A 17619-nucleotide genomic window follows, 5' to 3' on the forward strand; every position below is an offset into this window, starting at 1 on the left:
CAGAAATGTTGAGGGGGAAACGTGAAAATAGATTAATTCCTCTTTATTTCAGTGCATTTCAAAATTACCATTTGCAGACTTATCCAATATCTACATGTCTTTACAATAAGTGCAGTTTTCAAATTTTATCCACCAAAACAGTACAAATTTCTCTTTTGATAATTGGATGAGTCCACTGAAAGTTTGCAATCATATCAGCTTACGACAGGGGAGACCACAGCAGGCCCAACAACAGGAATATAAAGCCTGGGACATTTGTCTGTCCAGTCCCACTGATTTCTGTGCTTCTGTCTGTTAGCTTCCTCTGCAGACCGGATGTAAGATGGCACCGTTTCATGTTTCCAGCTGTGTCCCACACCAGCATCTCTGCCTTAGTGGAGCAGCAGCTGGACGTGTACCTGACCCACAGTGGCTGTGATAAGCCCCGTGCCCATTCAGAAATATTCAGAGGGGGTTCTCCTGTCTTCAATCTGGCCTGGTAGTGGTGGTGATGGTGGTGCTGATGGTGGTCTCTACTGGTTATCTTTTGAACATGTTGCTGTTCAGAGCCAGGCAGGGTCTCTCCAGAGCTGTCCTCTGTTAATGGGGGGCTGTGAAATAAGGTCAGAACACCTCCACCCTTCTGGAGCTGAAGGGCAGCGAGGCCAGAGCGGCCATTATCTGACACGACCAGAGACACACTCCAGCTGGACTTGTTGCAAATAGCAGGACAGTCAGCGATGACTCGTGCGGCAGAGCAGGATGGTGGATATATGTCAGGATCCTGCAGGCGACAGAGAAAACGATCATACAGTAAAAGATTGTACATGTAAAACAGAATGAGGACTCCTGCATTTACAGTAGGATCCAAAAAAGAATATTCCAGTCATCTTCTGCTGTTGCTCACCGGGGGGACCACAGTCAAGTAGGCCACAGCATAGTTTGATTCTGGAGAGTTAAGAGCATGCACAGTGAGCGTTAGGGTGACAGTCACTCCTGCCTGAGCTGTGGACGGAGTGAGGAGGTCCACCTGACCATGGAAAGACCCATGATCTTCAACAGGAAACCTGAGGAACAAGAACTCGAATTGAAAAAATGAAATTCTGCCCACACAACATTTCATAAATGAGGTTTTCTTTAAAAAAAAAAAATCAACGATAGTTTTAACTTCCCATTGTTAAGGCGAATTCTTTCCAAATATTACACAAGCATTTACAACTGAATGAGCTTCAAGATGAGCAAATTTGCTTTTCACCTCAAAAAAGCACATTCAGTTCTCCACTCCTCACTTTACCTGTGTGGTCCTCGTGTGTGAAGATACCCACTGTCGTCGTCAGCGATCAAATTGAAGAGTCGAGTGGGACCATGGTTCAGGATTTCAAAGTCCACTTTTGAACTGTGACCCGGTACAAGGCGGGGGAATGACAACACCTGAAAAGATAAAGACACGCTCACAACTGACCATACTCTGAAAAGGGGTATTGTCATGGTCCATGGTTTTGTGTTTCTCATTTTCTTCTTGTCTTTTGGTTTCTTAGTCTTTGCTCTGGTTTGGTTATTTCTGAGTGCCTTGATTAGTCTTTGTTCTGTGTTCTTGGTTGGCATATTGTTTAAGTTTTATTCCTTGTTTTAAGCTTTATTCTTCAGTCCTAAGAGTAAAATCCCTTTAGCTTGCCTTTACCCTCAGATGTCCTCAGTTGTCATGGTCTTTTCCCCTGCTCTCTTTCACACTGGTGTCCTGTTAATCACTCACCTGTTGTCACTCAAACTCATCTACCCTCCCAGTATGTATTGCTCTCCGGTCACCTCTGTCATTTGCCAGATCTGCCAGACCATTTTGGAACACACTGCAGACAATGCTGCAGCATGGATGGTCTGCAGTTAAGAAAGTGTGGTGACAAAGTGCACAACTGTCTGAGGTGTTGCAGTGTGACATTTCAGAAAACTGCTCAAACTGCTAGGAAATTGGTGAGCTTTGCACTGTTTTACAGGGGCTTCCCTCAGAGTAGCTTTGAGCTTAATTTCAGGAAACCTTCTGACTCTACAAACTTAGAGCACTTTGATGTCTACTGCAGGTAAAATATTGCTGACTCATAAGTACTCCACACAACCCCACTTTAAAAAAAGATAGAAAGAATAAAAACATTACCTTTTAAAGTTCTGGAACATTTGTTAGATTAGAACAGTTATTGATTTAGAGAGAAAAAAAACGAAATTCTTGGGTGCCCTCTTGGATGTGAAAGAACAAACTGTGAAGATAACACTGTTATGGTTTAAGGATCTGTAAATCAAATTATTATTGACCTACATCCTTCTAATTTTCTGTGAGATGTATTTCTAGCTCCCCTGTGTGGTTATTGTTCCCATTCCAGTCCTGTTTGTCTTTTTCCTTACAACTGTTTTGATATAAATACTGCTTAGTTGTTTTACCTCATCCTGTCTGATTTTAACTCCACTTTGTGCAGCCACCCACTCATTTTTCTGTCTTGACTTTGGACCCGCGGTGTACAAAAACTTAGCAGAAAAATTGGGAGCCATATTATCTACATCACAAACCATAGGGTAAGTTTTAGCTAATTTTGCATTTGTGCAATAAATGGACCTCTGTGGAAGACGTTGAATTCGATTAAACTGTAGGCACATAGATAATTTAGTGCTGTAGGGTGAGTGGAGTCTGGGGAGCTAGCTTAAAACAATTCTATAAAACAGAGATGCATCTCTTCTGTTTGAGGTGGATATCTGAATTCAGAAAGTGAGAGGATTGCTTATTTACAAAGTCTCTAATCTGGAAGAAATGATTGAGGTGCTGGTTAGCAAATGGTAGTTTGCCAGTAGTTCAGTCATGGTTGAGAATATGTTATTATTGTATAACTCTTTCCCACTGATGATACCACTGTTCTGAATGATGGGTCTTTAAAGTATCTTCAATAAACTAATTATGAATTTTTGGTCAGTCCTTGTCTTGATTTGCATTACTACTGATAATTACCTGTATCTGAACATGAGTGGGCTGAACCATCTCAGTGGAAACCCTCTCCAGCTTGTTTCCTCTGCTGTCTTGGCCTGTAAGTCGAACACAGAAGGGAACTGTGGGAACTGAGTCCACCAAGCCCACAAGCTCCTCCAGGGCGTGAAATGGCGATGAGGATGAGCTGTTCAGCTTCACCTGTTGGAGGCTCTCTCCTTCTGCCCCGAGCAGCGTTGCGTGGCTGAAAGACACCTTATCTAAAGCCAGTCCAGTAACAGCCAGAACCAGAAAGGCAGGGGTACCTGGAAATGACACGGTTATAATAATTGGCAAAGTCCCAAGAGTGAGGCTCAATGAAATAGCTTAATTCTATCAAATCAAAGAAATTAAACTTATGCCTCACCTGCCACAGGACTACCTTCCACTCTGGCGAGACCTGGGTGTGTTTCATTGCTCACAGTGGCAAAATCATACAGGAAATCTACACTGCTGTCAGCTGGTGGTTCAGATCAAAAGAGAAAGCATTCTTAGACTCAGTGCACAGAAGACTTGCAGTCAGATTGAAACAAACGAAGTCTGTAATTAGAAATGTTTTTTTCTTCTACCTATTACATCGAATGTGAGTTGTTCGTCACTCTTGGCTTGGAGATTCCACTGTCCAGGTTCTATAGGAGGAAGCAGGCTGATACGGTACAGACCCTGAAAGTGCTCTAACTCAGCCAGCGGACCTTGCGCGCTCAACAGAGACTGACTTTGGTCTGACAAGAGAAAGAACGTAAACAACCAGACTTATTTTATCAAGTTCAAAGCTGGGAAGTCGTTATTGCAGACTGAGAGGCCTTGAGAGTGTGCTGGAAGCATGTGAGCACATTCAATTACAGGTAATTCACTGCACTAAGTGCAGTTCTCAAACAGCTCTGATAACAGAGAGAAATAATAATTTTTACAGTGTCACAATGCTGTGTATAGCAGTGGTGAAGATGAGACCAGAGGCAGGCCGGAGGCAAGTACAAATGTTAATCAATAAACATTACTTTATAAACGGTAAATTTATTTTAAATCTATGAACTTAGCAAAGCCTACCAGAAAACCTGGGAATCAGAACACCACAAACATAACAAAGAACCCACAGACGATAACTGCCCAGATGTACAGGAGCTTCCATTAATATCAAATAAAGATTATAGCTGGTGATTTTGTGGCAATGTTTTCCAAAATCTGTGCAGGATGTGGAAGTTACCTAATGGACTAGTAAGGGTACAGTCAATCATCGTGCCAGTGATGCGTAGGATGACATTTTTTACTGAGCTGTCAACTCGGAAGGAATGAACTGACATCAACTCTTGATCACTTTCCACATGGAGGAGGGTCACCTGAGGAGGAACGAGGGGGAAAAAATAGTATTCTTGGTATGTTGGAGCAAGAAATGCTCCCGTTTCAGAGATTTTAGTAGAGGCACACAGAGCAGCCTAAAATGTCTACATGACGTCAGTGGGCATTGCATTTGTTGGGTTTCATTTGTTTAGTAATAAAGTTGCCACAGCAACATGGACTAATAGCAATGTTTCCTCTCATATCTTCTAACTTTTCTACATACACATTTACTATTTTTGTGGAACTCTCATAATTCCATAGACTGACAGGCAAGCATTTTCCAAACAAGATATTCAATATTACTGTGTTACTGGCTACTGAGTAATGTAATGCTTTTTAGGAATTGAAGTTGTATTTGACTTTTTGTAAGGCTGATCCCCATCAGAGGGTCTCACAGTTGTACCTTGTCTACAGCTGTGTTGTCCTCTACTATAGTTGAGACCTTGTGGATGTCCGAGTTGGTGGTGAATATGGTCAGTCCTCCAGACAGGGAGGACAGGGAAGTGTAGAGAGAGAAACGATCGGGGGACAGATATTCCTTACTCCTCCTCCTCCTCCTCCTCTTCCTCCCTTTTGTGTAGTTGGGGTCTTCAGTTAGGAGGAATGTTATCTGTGAGAATGTCAGATCAGAACTGTTATGATGGCTGTGCAGAAAGAAAAACAAAACTTCTCCGTCACAGCTTCTCCCCAGTTAGAACACAGTGTGTGAGACAGGACACGCAAGAGGGATGTATACATGAAAGTTCATTTTTAGAAATAAATCCATGCCGACGTGTACTTCACAGGAATAACTGAAGCAATTTGAACAGTGTCTGCTAACGTGCAAGTTGTTACAATGCAGCTTTTTATTAGAGCAAAAGCTTTGAAGTTCAACTCACCTTGCTATGTTTCTCAAGAGCGAGGGCCTTCACGGCATCAAACAGATGGGCGTCCTTGGGGGAAGCATCAGTAAATACAAAAATTTCTGACAGGGGCGGACTGTGTGTGAGGGCGAGCTAAAGACACAGAAAGAGAACACGTTAGTTGCTGCATTTAGGGCAACATGCATGGTTTCAGAAAATGTTGTGAATCATCGAGTGAGTAGAAAATAAGCTGAACTCCTAACGCCATGAAATTAAAGTTGGTACCTTACATTTTTATATCAATTTAGGCAAGATCAGTGTGCTACTTAGAAAGAGAAAGAAGCTTAAAGTTCAGGCATTTTAAGAGATTTTAGCTCTCAGATAACTTTTAACATGGTCTCAGACATCAATATGCTTGTTACGGCTATGACTTACTTACAGTCATTGTTAAGAACAGCTTTATAAATACTGCCATCAGTTGGCAGCCATGCAGTCTATCACTCTAGGATTTAAAATAACTCATGCGCACAAAGAAAAACAGCACTATAAGAGGCAAGTAGCTGCTTCTGCAGTGATGAAATTATGTAACGACAGTTAAAAGGATGACTAGAGGTCCATTTTTTGATCTGATAAAATAAAAAAATAAAATTCTAGATACAACTGTTTATGTCACTAGTAGGACAGTAAATCAAAAAACACGTTTGACTGTCAAAAACCCTCAATATGATTCGACAAAAGCCTTCTTAAATTAAATCAAATTGTCCTTAAAGCTCCTAAAACTAATGACTGCAATAAAAACTATGTAGCAAAACATGCATGGTATTTTACACCCGCTACCTACTCATATAGAACATTATTATACGCTATGTATTATACTTTAATCTGATAATTTTACTATTATTGTTAGAATTGTCATCAGATTCATTTTCTTTGTACTTGCAGTTTGAGATTGTGTTGATTTCTTATAATTTCACGTTATTCTGAAATGATAAAATTAGCTATTGATATTTGACTGTTACGGATCCCTTTAACTATACTTGAATTCTGTTTCCGTATTATTTTTATTTATTTATTTTTAACAGTATGTGTTGAGGCAAATATAAGTAAAAAGAAAAAAAGGACTGATCACTGTTCCACTGCACTCGTATGACTTTCACGAATGAGCTACCAGAGGGTCACAGATCCAGTGTCGTCACCACAAGATACAGAGTGCTAATGAGTGTGCTAACAAACATCATAATAATACTGATAAAGTCAAAATACAGCCTTTCTGCTGCAATGTGAGGAGCAATTACAATAATACAATCATTGTAGTCATGAGGGGCTCAAATTGATAATAAAGCTTTTAGAGGACAGTAACGGCTGTCACCCAGGGAAAAACTACCTGCTGTAGCATCAGGTTGACTGATGCACTAGTCGGAAGGGAAAAGGGATTATGCATATCAAAATCTCCAATGTGAAGCACACGATAATTTTGCAATTGCAGAGCATTTTGTTGAAATCTTTGCATATGAATGGCATTGGGAAAGATGACATGGCAGAAAAAATGTGAACATTAACAAACTGATAAATGCATCTGATGCTGTCTGAGTCTATCATAAGTTGACCCAGCTCTCACAAATTTTCACAACACAGTGAGAAAATGCACGTTTAGATGAGTGACACATCTTAGAATTTGCAGTGAGCGGCCCTAGAGCGCCTGGGAGCTGAAATTCAGTTCATGGCTTTGGTTTCCAGCCTGGCACCACAACGTTTTTCTTTGCAGTTGCTTGACATTTTAGCTGGCTTTTGATAGCGTCTTTGTGGCCTCTTCAACACAAAGAGGTGTACATGTGCAAGGTTCACGTGGATATTTGCTTTTATGACAGTGGTGTTACATCCCTCCACTGTAGGGGGAGTCAAAGAGTAAAATATTCTCAGTTTTACTTTCACTGGACTTTTGCATGACACTCGACAGCCATGAACACTGTCCATGCAGTCAGACAAATGTGAATACAACACACTGTTTAGCATCTTAATTCACCTGAATGGCAGAAAGGCACATCTCTGGTTCATCTCCTCCTCCCAGAGCCATCAGGCTCTCCATGTGCTCCATGAAGAGGTTCGGATCATCAGCCTCATACACCGGCCCTACCTCTGCAGAATGCAGGATACACCAATATTGAGACAAACAGATTATTTGATTTAAGAATGACCTCCAAGACGACATGCTGTGGTGGATGACATTGGGATCTTTTCCATTTTAGGGTAAAATAACTTAAACACCAGCCGGGTCAAGACCACTCTCCAGGATGTGCCCATCATTATCTAAATCTACCCCAAAAAAAGAAGACTTCAAGAGATATTCACCATAAACTGTACACCCTCCATAAGCACAAAAACTCCATTTACTCATAGAATCTCCATTTACCATACATTTGAGCAGTCACAAAGGTTCTACATATTAAAGAGATCCGTTTGGTGAATCTTGCTACAACACAAGTGTATAAATACTTGAATTAAAGCTAAGACTCTAAAGATTAAAGCTGAAAGTGGAAATATGTTTTGATAAACAGCTAAACTGAAAAAAAAAATTTTCAGAGCAAAACTGTACATAAGACTGTTAGGACACTTATTATGTCTGAAGTAAAGACGATGGTCACCACACGGCTCTATGCCACTATTATTGTTTTTTAAAGCTGAAGAGTAAATGGAGATATGTACTGGTATATATGTTCTCCATCAGTTTCAGAAATCCCATAAAGTGAGCTTTTGTTGCCTTAGAACAGATCCAGGCCAGCTGTTTTATTCTGTTTACACATACTGTTTAATCTGTTTGAAAAAAAAACCCTGAGAGGCAAGAAAGGGCATCAACCAACACACACAAACAATATCAACTATCTGACAAAGAATAAAGGAGAGATATACTGAGGGATATCATGAAAAGCCCCCTACTGGTGTGTGGCAACAGAAAACTTGGAGTTCTGATGAGCAGTCAAAAAACTACAGCCTATTGTCTTTTCCTAAGCTCTTTTTCCAGTCACCTGGGTCATGGAAAGGCACAAGTACAAAGGTGCCAGGCTGCTTGGTGCGTTTGGCTTGGCGCTGGATGATGGAGTGAGCTCTGAGTCGAGCGGCTGTGATCTCCTCAAACATGCTGCCTGTGGTGTCCATGACAAACACCAAGGCAGGGACCTGCTTCACACTGAAGAGCCTGTAAAAGATGTTTGTAGTGAAGTACATGCACATGCATATACAGAAGTAGTACTACTTCTGAGTAGTGGTTGAAGCTTACTTGAGGAAGTTTTTGTGGCCCACGGTGTCTTTGAGATCTCTCAGTACACTCAGAGTGGCTTCAGTAGCCAAAGTGGCAGCTTCAACATGGAGGTAATGATGAGGGGAAAAGAATGGTGATGTGCTGTCTTTGTTGATTCCCCCTCTGGCACTCAAATACCTGCTGAGGTCCATAATACCTCCATGACTACATTTGCCTGGAAGAGAAACAGTAACTTTGCTGACCTTGTAGACTGAATTTAAAGAGCAAAAACACCTTTAAATTCAAAGGACGAGACCACACTGTTGCAGGTGGCAGAAGCTATACCCCTGGGTTTACGAGGGGAAGTACTGAAGTAGCCAGTTGTGAGCAGCTGGGAGTTGTCCTGTGTGTTTGTCAGTGTTGGCAGGAGGTTGGTTCGGCATGTGGTGGTGAAGCACTCCATACATGTCGGAGTGTCTTCTGCAGACAGACAGAACAGTCGCTCAGTTGCTGTATTTCATTTGCTCACCTGAGATTTTTCCTTACTGTGCGCTGAAGGTCTTTTCTTTACTATGAAATTTGCTTTTGGGCAGCTTTTGTTACAGTATACAGCAGGTACATTTCAACTTAATCAAAAGCCTACATCATAACCTGTTTTAATGACTGGATTAGGTCAGACTTATTCTTCAGTGTCAATGTCAAGAACCGCAGTATAGTCAAGACTGTCAGCGTGTTTCACTCATAGAAATACATTTTGGCAGTTTTCTGGTCTGGAGCATTCGGATGCGTGTTAACACAATGCAAACAAGAAAAGACATCAGCAATGGTGTTAAAGAAGCAATTGCTGCTGCCCATCAATCTAGGAGGGATAAAAAGACCATTTCCAAACAATGTGGAGTCCATCATTCTACAGTCGGTAACGATTATCCACAGGTAGAAAACATTCAAGACAGTCGACAGTCTTTCCTGGTGTGAATGTCCCAGCAAGTTCACCCAAAGGTCAGACTGTGCAATGCTCAGACTGCAAAACTGTTTGGCAAAAGTCAAACACAGAATATCAACACAATCACCACATATCTACACCTACACTGTAATAGATGAAAACCCACGATAAGAAATTACTTGATAGCGCAAACAAATATATAGCTAATGTAACTGAAAAGTGCAACTTCAACAAATCACTTATTTCAACTAAACCCATGTAAAGATGCATTATCTCCCAGGATTAGGATCACTTTCATGTGTGTGATAAAGCTGTTGAGTGTGATATAAATAAAGTAATGAATTACCTTTAGCTACAGGGATGGCAGGTTCCTCTGGCTGCAGCAGGTGGAGGTAAATTGATCTTTTGCCCATCTCCACCCAGTTACTGTGGCTGTAGAAATCCTGACATAACAGATGTTTGAAAATAAGAACAAAAGAAACACTGGTGTTTTTATTTGTTGTCAGATCCATATGAGTTAATCGTCAAGTTAAGATTTCTAATTATTTAATAATCAGGCTAAAATCCTTTGATGCAAAGTGTAACTGAGAAACTTTAAGAAACTGTCTTTAAACATAGTTTAGCAAATCAGAAACTCGTAAACAGAACAAATCTTAATGCCGTTTTCAGAATGTACCTGCAGGGAATGGAATAGCTGACCCAAGCTGTAACGGGCACTCTGGTACTGTTTAGCCCGTACTGAGAGCACAATCTGTGTCCAGAATTGCCTTAACATCGAAATGGAGCCTTCGACATGCTCTGAATCAAAGTGGTAGACGGGGTCAGACTTGGTGGAGCTCAAGAAGTCCATGGCAGCATTAGAGTTCACAACCTCTCTCACGGCTCTCCAGAAGCCACGGCCTAATCTGGTCTGGGAAGGAATTAGATGTTCCAGTTCTGTACTCAGTTGCCACAATGGACAGTTGTACTTTTCGCATACTTTGAAACTGATACATTTTTCCTTCAGCACTGTTCTCATTTTCCTATTTCATTAGCCACTGATGCTGGCTTACAAATATGTGCAGTAATCATCCACAGCCAACATGAACTCACCTCGTCCTCTGCATGGTGTTCTTGGTGTTTGGTGGTGGCCCTCAGAACCTCCAGGGTTACATTGTGGATAGCCCGCTCTGTAATGTACTGATGTGTGTATGAGTCCCAGGACAGGGCTAACACTCGGGACCAGAAGTTTGGGAGGAAGCCCGTGCATGGTAAAGCCAGAAGGAGAAGGTATCCAAGAATGAACCAGTGCGCCTGCTTCCCGCTTCCTTCCCAGTTTCCTCTGACCTGTGACATTATGCACTGGATAGAGCAGGCCACATCCTACCTGTTCAAAATAAAAGGTGCAGCCAGATGGATAGCAAACATCATACTCATAAAGAGCTCTGTGGAGCTGAGGGCAACTAAAGAGTTAGTGTTAGTGCAAACAACACCTGCCTTTAGTTGTTCATATTAGCTTAAAAGCTATACAGGATTTTACCATGAATATAAAAAGTATTTCCCACTCCCTAAAAGAAAGGATTTGAATTGACCAGACCCCTATTGTTCAGTAACATTTTGTGCTAATTTGATCATCTACCAGTCATCCGTGTGTGCTTTTCTGTCATCACCCACTCCTTACCACCACCCCCGATTCCCCTGCTTAGATTTTTTTTCCCAGTCTTGTCTGTAAAGAGGTTCCTATTGTTCTCTGTCATCTTTATTCAGGCTCAATTATTGGGGTTTGCTCTCACAGTCTCTGCTTTTACAAGGGGAACACTGAAACAAAGCAAGAGGCCTGCAAACAAGTGTTCCCTCCACTCTGCCAGGCTTCACCCAACAAATCAGTCTCAAATGAATGGTATGGTCTCATAAAATCAGAGGCTGCTGTCCTTTTTTCTCATTTTTCATGAATGAGCCTAAACACATGCATTCAAAAGCATTTTTGTTTGTTTTTAACAAATTAGAGAAGCACAAGTTTGAAATAGTAGATCACTTTAACTATTTCTCATCATCCTTTTCTTAATTTGACAATCTGGTACACCGAACCTCCCCAATCATCACAGAGTAAAAATGCAAATAACTTACCACCACTTTTACGTCCTACCCTCCCTACACCTACTTCACTTTTTTATTATCACAGCCCGTATATGATTAGCCAAATACTGACATTTTCTCAAAGCTGCAGTTGCACTAAAAGCACTTAATAAAAGCTTTCTTACCCCAGTTCGTCCCGGATGTTTCTCTTCAGAGCTTTCTTCGAACAAGATGCCACAGTTGTGCAGCAAAACACCAAAAATGAAGGCTCATTGAACCACGTAGACTTTCACCACAAACCTGTCAGCAGAGAAGTCTTTCCCTTGTGTCACACAGCATTTCTGTCTGTGTAGCAAAAATATTGAGTCTTCACACTTGTTTGTCCTTGGATTCTTGTCTCTGTCTGGCACCTCAGTTAAGAAAATGTATACATAAGATACGAATGGATAGAGCAATTTGTTGAGCTTGGGTAGAAGTCTGGTTGCCAACGCGTGATCTTGAGTATGTTTCTTAGCATTTCATGGGGTAGAAGACCTTGCTTTTGCCCCTCCTTACCCCCCCATTAATCCACGGTGCATTGATTGACTACAATAGGGCCGCATATATTACTCATCAGGGTGTTTAGCTTGGGCCCCCCCCAATGCTCTCCATCCATCACGCTCATTTTTCCTTACAACAACCCCCCCATAAAGAAGAATACTGCTTGTCACAACTTCAAACACCACAAATCCTTCTTCTCTGGCTGGTCACCCTGACTTTTAATGGCATTGCAAAGCCAGACATCAGTGATAGGGAAAGCTTTGAGGCTGTGCTGAAGTAAACTCCTTTGTGATAAAGCAGAAGAGGAACTTCTGCTGCTTCCGAGATTTGGCTGTTCAATCGGAGTCATTTCATCCTTGTTTAGCCAAGAAGTTGCATGGAAGTTTTATCACTGCATATAAAAGGTGTTTGTCTCTAATGCACAAGCACAAGTGAAAGTAAATCAGTGAGAACAGCTTGGAGGAGGAAGAGCGGGGGGGGGGCTAGTCTACTAAACTGGAAGCCAAATACAAGTAAGGTTTATGTTTCTCATTCGCCGTTCTCATTTTTATCTGCCTTTGCAGTTAATCCAGCTGAATCACAATGACATTTCTGTCCCACATATAAACCACAAACTGCAAGTGGGACACCAGAAACTGTTTGTGCTCCTACACACTCTCACAGACAGCATTATGCCTTCTTCTCATGGATAGTTTTAGCGAACTGTCAGTTATGCATGTGTATGTATAATTTCTCAGCAAAACACAGCAGAGATACCTGTACATAACACTGATGTATTAAGTTATACCTTTTTCTTTCTTTCTTTCTTTCTTTTTTTTACAACAGCAGCGGGGTTTACTGTTGATACTAGCTGCTTTGGGCCATCTCTCAAACATCCTCTTTGTAAAAATGGTCATGCTTGCCCTAGATAGTGTGAAATGCAACTCAAATGCAAGAAGGGGTGGGGGTGGGGGGTTCTGTGATAGCAGCAAACCTACAAAAGAATAACATGTACTATAGACTACTACTTTGAATTATGTGTGGACAAATGTATCAGCCTAACATTATTATAGGCCTATATTCAGCTTGTTGACTAGAACTGGCCTATCAGCAAATAGAATAACATCAGTCCTGGTTGAGTTGCATGACTTTGCCTTGAAAAATGACTTATTTACACAGAATTGTCAGTTCAAATAAATTCTGTTAAATTCAGTTGAGTTCAGTCCAATTAATACAATTTCTCTAAAGCTGCAGTATTCTTATAGATACATAACAAAATAGAATAAAATAAATAAATAAATAAATCAGCTGACGAACATTCAGAAAGTTGAAGCGTAGCAGAGAGAGGTGTGGAAGAAGTCTTTAGATCTCACCATGAAAGGGTTAGGGTTTTGTAGCATGGCAACAACTCAGCTGACAGTGTAACACAGCTGCAATGTCTTTGTAGACAACAGCAATTCAAAGCCAGTGTTCTACATCTTTCTGTCTGCAGTCTCTGTCTGCCCACATAGTCTTAACGCAGAGTAGAGAAGTGTTAGAGCTGTTCCTGCTGCCAAGGCTTGCTGAAAAAAAAAATCCCCACAGCCTCTTCATCAAAAGTCCAAGCTTGTAAATTTAACCTTCCAGTGACCTCACATTTCTTATGATGATCAATAGAAGAAATGGTTTAAACTTCCTCCCTCTTTTTTCAAATTTTTTTCCTGCTCGGCATAGTCGACATCTCTTTGGAATTTGGGGTCTTATCCCAGACATCATTTGGGCTTTAGAAAACTCTATAAGCAGCTGAATTTTGAAAAATAACACCAGCTTTTGTAATACTTTTTCAAGGTCTCTTTGAGTTTTGCTGAAGAGGTCTGCAAAAGTAAATTTTGTTTGTGAAAACAGCGTTTCTTTTGAATATGAATATGAAAATGAAGAAGATACAGGAATTATTAGAGGCTTCAAGGGGCTTTAACTTTGAAATTTAACACCAGACTGGGCTGATATAAATGCATTCTGAATTGAAAATCCGAATTGAATTGGTTAGTGGAAACAGAGAGTTTTATGTTGATATGAATGTGAAAATGCAGAAGATATACACTATATTGCCAAAAGTATTCGCTCATCTGCCTTTAAACGCATATGAATTGAAGTCACATTCCATTCTTAATCCATAGGGTTTAACAAGACGTCGGCCCAAGCTTTGCTTGGATTGCTCGGCATTGACGTCCTGAATTGGTGTTCATTTGTATTTGGGTTTATTTGTTTAATTTCATTCTGAGAATGTGTTGTATGTTTACTTTCTTTAACCAACTATCTTTTGCCAACTATTTCTAATGCAATTAAGCTGAAATTGTTAAATGTCCCTTGACAACATAATATGCAAACTGGCAAAGTCATGGTGTCATGACGTTACTCTCTGGCATAAATTTACTGTATATTAATGCAAGTGATATCGTAATGAAGCTGCTGCCATGGACGTGTTTTTGCTGTTTTTCTCGTCAGGTGATAAGTCTAAATTTATGACTAAAAATGGCTCATTAAGACAAAGACTATGTTCAGACTGCCGGCTGATTTACAACTCAGATCAGATTTTTTTGTTGACATTGCTCTTTTTTAACATGGCCAGTGTCAGATCTCAGTGTGAACAGTTCACCATACTGAACCGACCAAAAACAAAGATGTCACTAGATACAGGAATTATCCTCCCAAATGCTTCTTAAGTCCAGCACCTCGCTGATCTTCCACTGGTTGTTCTCTTGTCCATCATGTTTAGAAAAGATGGAACGCAGCCATGTGGTGACTTCCGCCTGCACAGAACTGTGAAGAGAGTGACGGAGACCGTACAGACTGACGTTGCATCAAAAATTTAAAAATTCGGATTCCATGTAATTTGTGCCGATTACACTGTCATGAAAAAATCAGATCCGAGTCATATATGAGCAAAAAAAATCGGAATTGGGCCACATTTGACACATTTGCAGTCTGACCATAGTCTGAGTCTAATAAAATCTTTATGTTAAAATCTTGATGTTATAAACACTGCATCATCTAATAAAATAATTATCCACTAACGTAATAGTAATGCAATTTATTTCCTCTACATTTACATTTACAAGTCATCACTTAAAGTGATAGTCATAGCTCTGCTGTGACTCAAACAGAGATTGCTAACCTCAGGGAACTCATGCATGCACAAGGAAAACATTCAAAATCCCCACAGAAAGGCCCCAGTTGGGTTTTGAACCAGCAACAGCCATCAGTGCTAACCACTACACCACTAGGCAGCCCTGTGAAGAGGCACAAAACTTTGAGGTGGGTGTTGCTACACAGGAAAATCATTCTGTACCACTTCAGTCTGCTAACGCCGGTTGGTCTTCAGCTTTCTGTTAGTTTTATGAGCAGCTCTCTGAACAACTACAATTTGCATACTGACAGAACCGGTCCACAGATGATGCTGTCAATGCCGCCATCTAAACTGCCCTCATACAAATGGAGAACAAGAACACAAATGTGATGATGCAGTTCACTGATTACAGTTCAGCATTCAACGGTCAGTGGGTCTACATGATGAGATTAACTCGATTATAGCTATAGTTGGGTTATGCTCCTTATCTGAGCAAGGGTAATTATCCTTGGATATATGACGGTGAATGAATCGAATCGCTGGCACAAAGCATGCAATACCGCAGTGCAATAGGTAGCACTGTACCCATCTTAACTATCGCTAATAGAGCCACTTCCTGTTGACATCTTCACCACCAACAACAACAGCAAAACTAAGGCATTCGAGAAAGATGGCAAACGAAGAGCAAGATGAAACTAGGTCCCTCTACATTTAGTTTATGATGAGCATGGTTATGGCACAAACACGATGCACAACAGCGCATTTTCCATCACGTTGTTTATTTCTTTCCAAAGCGGCGACAACAACAGTAATATCGTCTCCTTCAAATTCTGGGAGATGATCCCGGGAAAAAATCTCGAGCATGCGCAGAATGCTTAATCCTGTCATCTGTCGACTACACGCACGTTCAATGTACATTTGGACCGAGTTATCTCGGGGTCTTAATTCGATCACGAGTAACCCGATCCGATCCGTTTTTTACATGTCTACATGAACCGAATAACTCAATCTTATTGTAATTCAGCCATTTTCAACCATCACACCACATGAGCTGACTGTAATACCCCTCACCCTCTGTCTGATAATTTCCACCGGAAGCTGAATTTCCTGTCAAACAGACCACAGTCAGTCAGAATTGAACATCAGGCCTCAGAACCATGAACACAGGAACTTCTGAAGTTTGTGTGCTGAGCCCACTGTTGTACACCCTTTTCACCAATGATTTGTGCAGCTTCAGAGAACAACACCACCGTTATAAAATTTGGGGGTAATAGGACTGATCACAAGTGACGAGGAAACCGAGGAAACCACTAACAGAAGAAAGATGGCCGAACTGGTGGGACTGGTGCCAGGAAAATAATCTCTACTTAAAGACAGAGAAGAGCAAGGAGATGATAATTGATTCCTGGAGGAGGAGTGACATTAGCAAGAATCTCAACTGGGCTGAAGACACTGTGAGAGGACACAGTCGATACTTTCAAATAAGGCTGAGTGCACGAGGGCTGCACTGTTCAAGACAGGAAGGCTCTCCAGCAGATGATAAACGCTGCCCAGTTCATCTGGGGAACAGCGTTTCCAGTAGTACAACACATTTACGCACCAGGGTTGTCAAGAGGGCCCAATACATTATCAAAGACAGCTCACACCCACAACACAGTCTCTAAGTGTCTCCCTGATGGCAGAAACGGCTTGAACATTGACTTCAAACCTATTGTGCTTGAAAACAACTATGACACCTACATGTTATCAAGCTATCAGATGACATGACCACTCGCTCCACTTAGTGACCACTTTGTGCCAAGTTTAGGAACTTACTGCTTTAACTGTGATGTTTTTAACTGAACAGGAGCATATAGCGGATTCTTTGTTAACGTCTTCTTTCTCACTGTTCTCTGGAGAACTTGCAAAAGGTTTTATCTGCAGAAATTATGCGACTTACCTGATAAACACCAGCCAGTACTTTTGAATAAACCTTAGAATCCACTGTAACACTGATCAGACACTGCTTTAGAATTTGGAGAAATGTTGGGTTATTTGGATATTTAATGAACAGAAGTCACGTGAGGAGGTTTGTTTGAGCTGTTTACAACTTATGGATGTCTCAAGTACGACTGAATCCTATAACACAGTATATATATGAATTATATGACGAACTACAGCAGGTGGTTTAAACTTCAACCACCTGCTGCATTTTAAAGCCTCGTTATTTCGACTTGTTAAGTAAAATATTCCTCTTAAGAATAAGAACTAGCTGTAAAATGATTGCATAGAAGTAAATGATACAAGATTCCCTCGCAAAAGGACTATGAATACTCAAGTAAAGTAGCTTTGTTTCACAGGACAAGATCGAACTGTTTTCCATCAATGTCCCAAACAAAGCGACTCTCATTGTGACAATACGACGTCCTGTTTGCCCTCCTCGCCACTTACACATGTAAAAACTTTTAAAGGTAGACCTGCATTTCCCAGACACGACTTTTGGTGTTTTTAAAGCCGTTTTGTTTGCTGTTGTTTTCTTTTTACCTAAATCTGACGCGCACAATACCGAAAGTACACGACAGACGGAGGCTGATAAAAGCAGAAGAAATTACGAATTCA

General features: G+C 40.9%; 1 protein-coding gene across 1 annotated transcript; it reads right to left on the reverse strand.

The window, feature by feature from the left end:
• Positions 1–30: 30 nt before the first annotated feature.
• vwa7 (von Willebrand factor A domain containing 7) lies at positions 31–12332 on the reverse strand. Its single transcript, XM_072392887.1, has 16 exons — positions 10434–12332; positions 10018–10251; positions 9688–9784; positions 8744–8878; positions 8438–8633; positions 8187–8356; positions 7187–7299; positions 5200–5316; positions 4725–4931; positions 4188–4320; positions 3553–3705; positions 3351–3443; positions 2969–3249; positions 1274–1410; positions 887–1046; positions 31–763 (listed from the first exon to the last, which is right to left on the reverse strand). The coding sequence occupies exons 1-16, from the start codon at positions 10674–10676 to the stop codon at positions 200–202; spliced, it is 3033 nt and encodes a 1010-aa protein (XP_072248988.1). The 5' UTR covers positions 10677–12332; the 3' UTR covers positions 31–199.
• Positions 12333–17619: the final 5287 nt, after the last annotated feature.

This window comes from Leuresthes tenuis, unplaced genomic scaffold (assembly GCF_036924035.1).
Source record: "Leuresthes tenuis unplaced genomic scaffold, fLeuTen1.0.hap1 SCAF_9, whole genome shotgun sequence".
NCBI classification, from domain to species: Eukaryota; Metazoa; Chordata; class Actinopteri; order Atheriniformes; family Atherinopsidae; genus Leuresthes; species Leuresthes tenuis.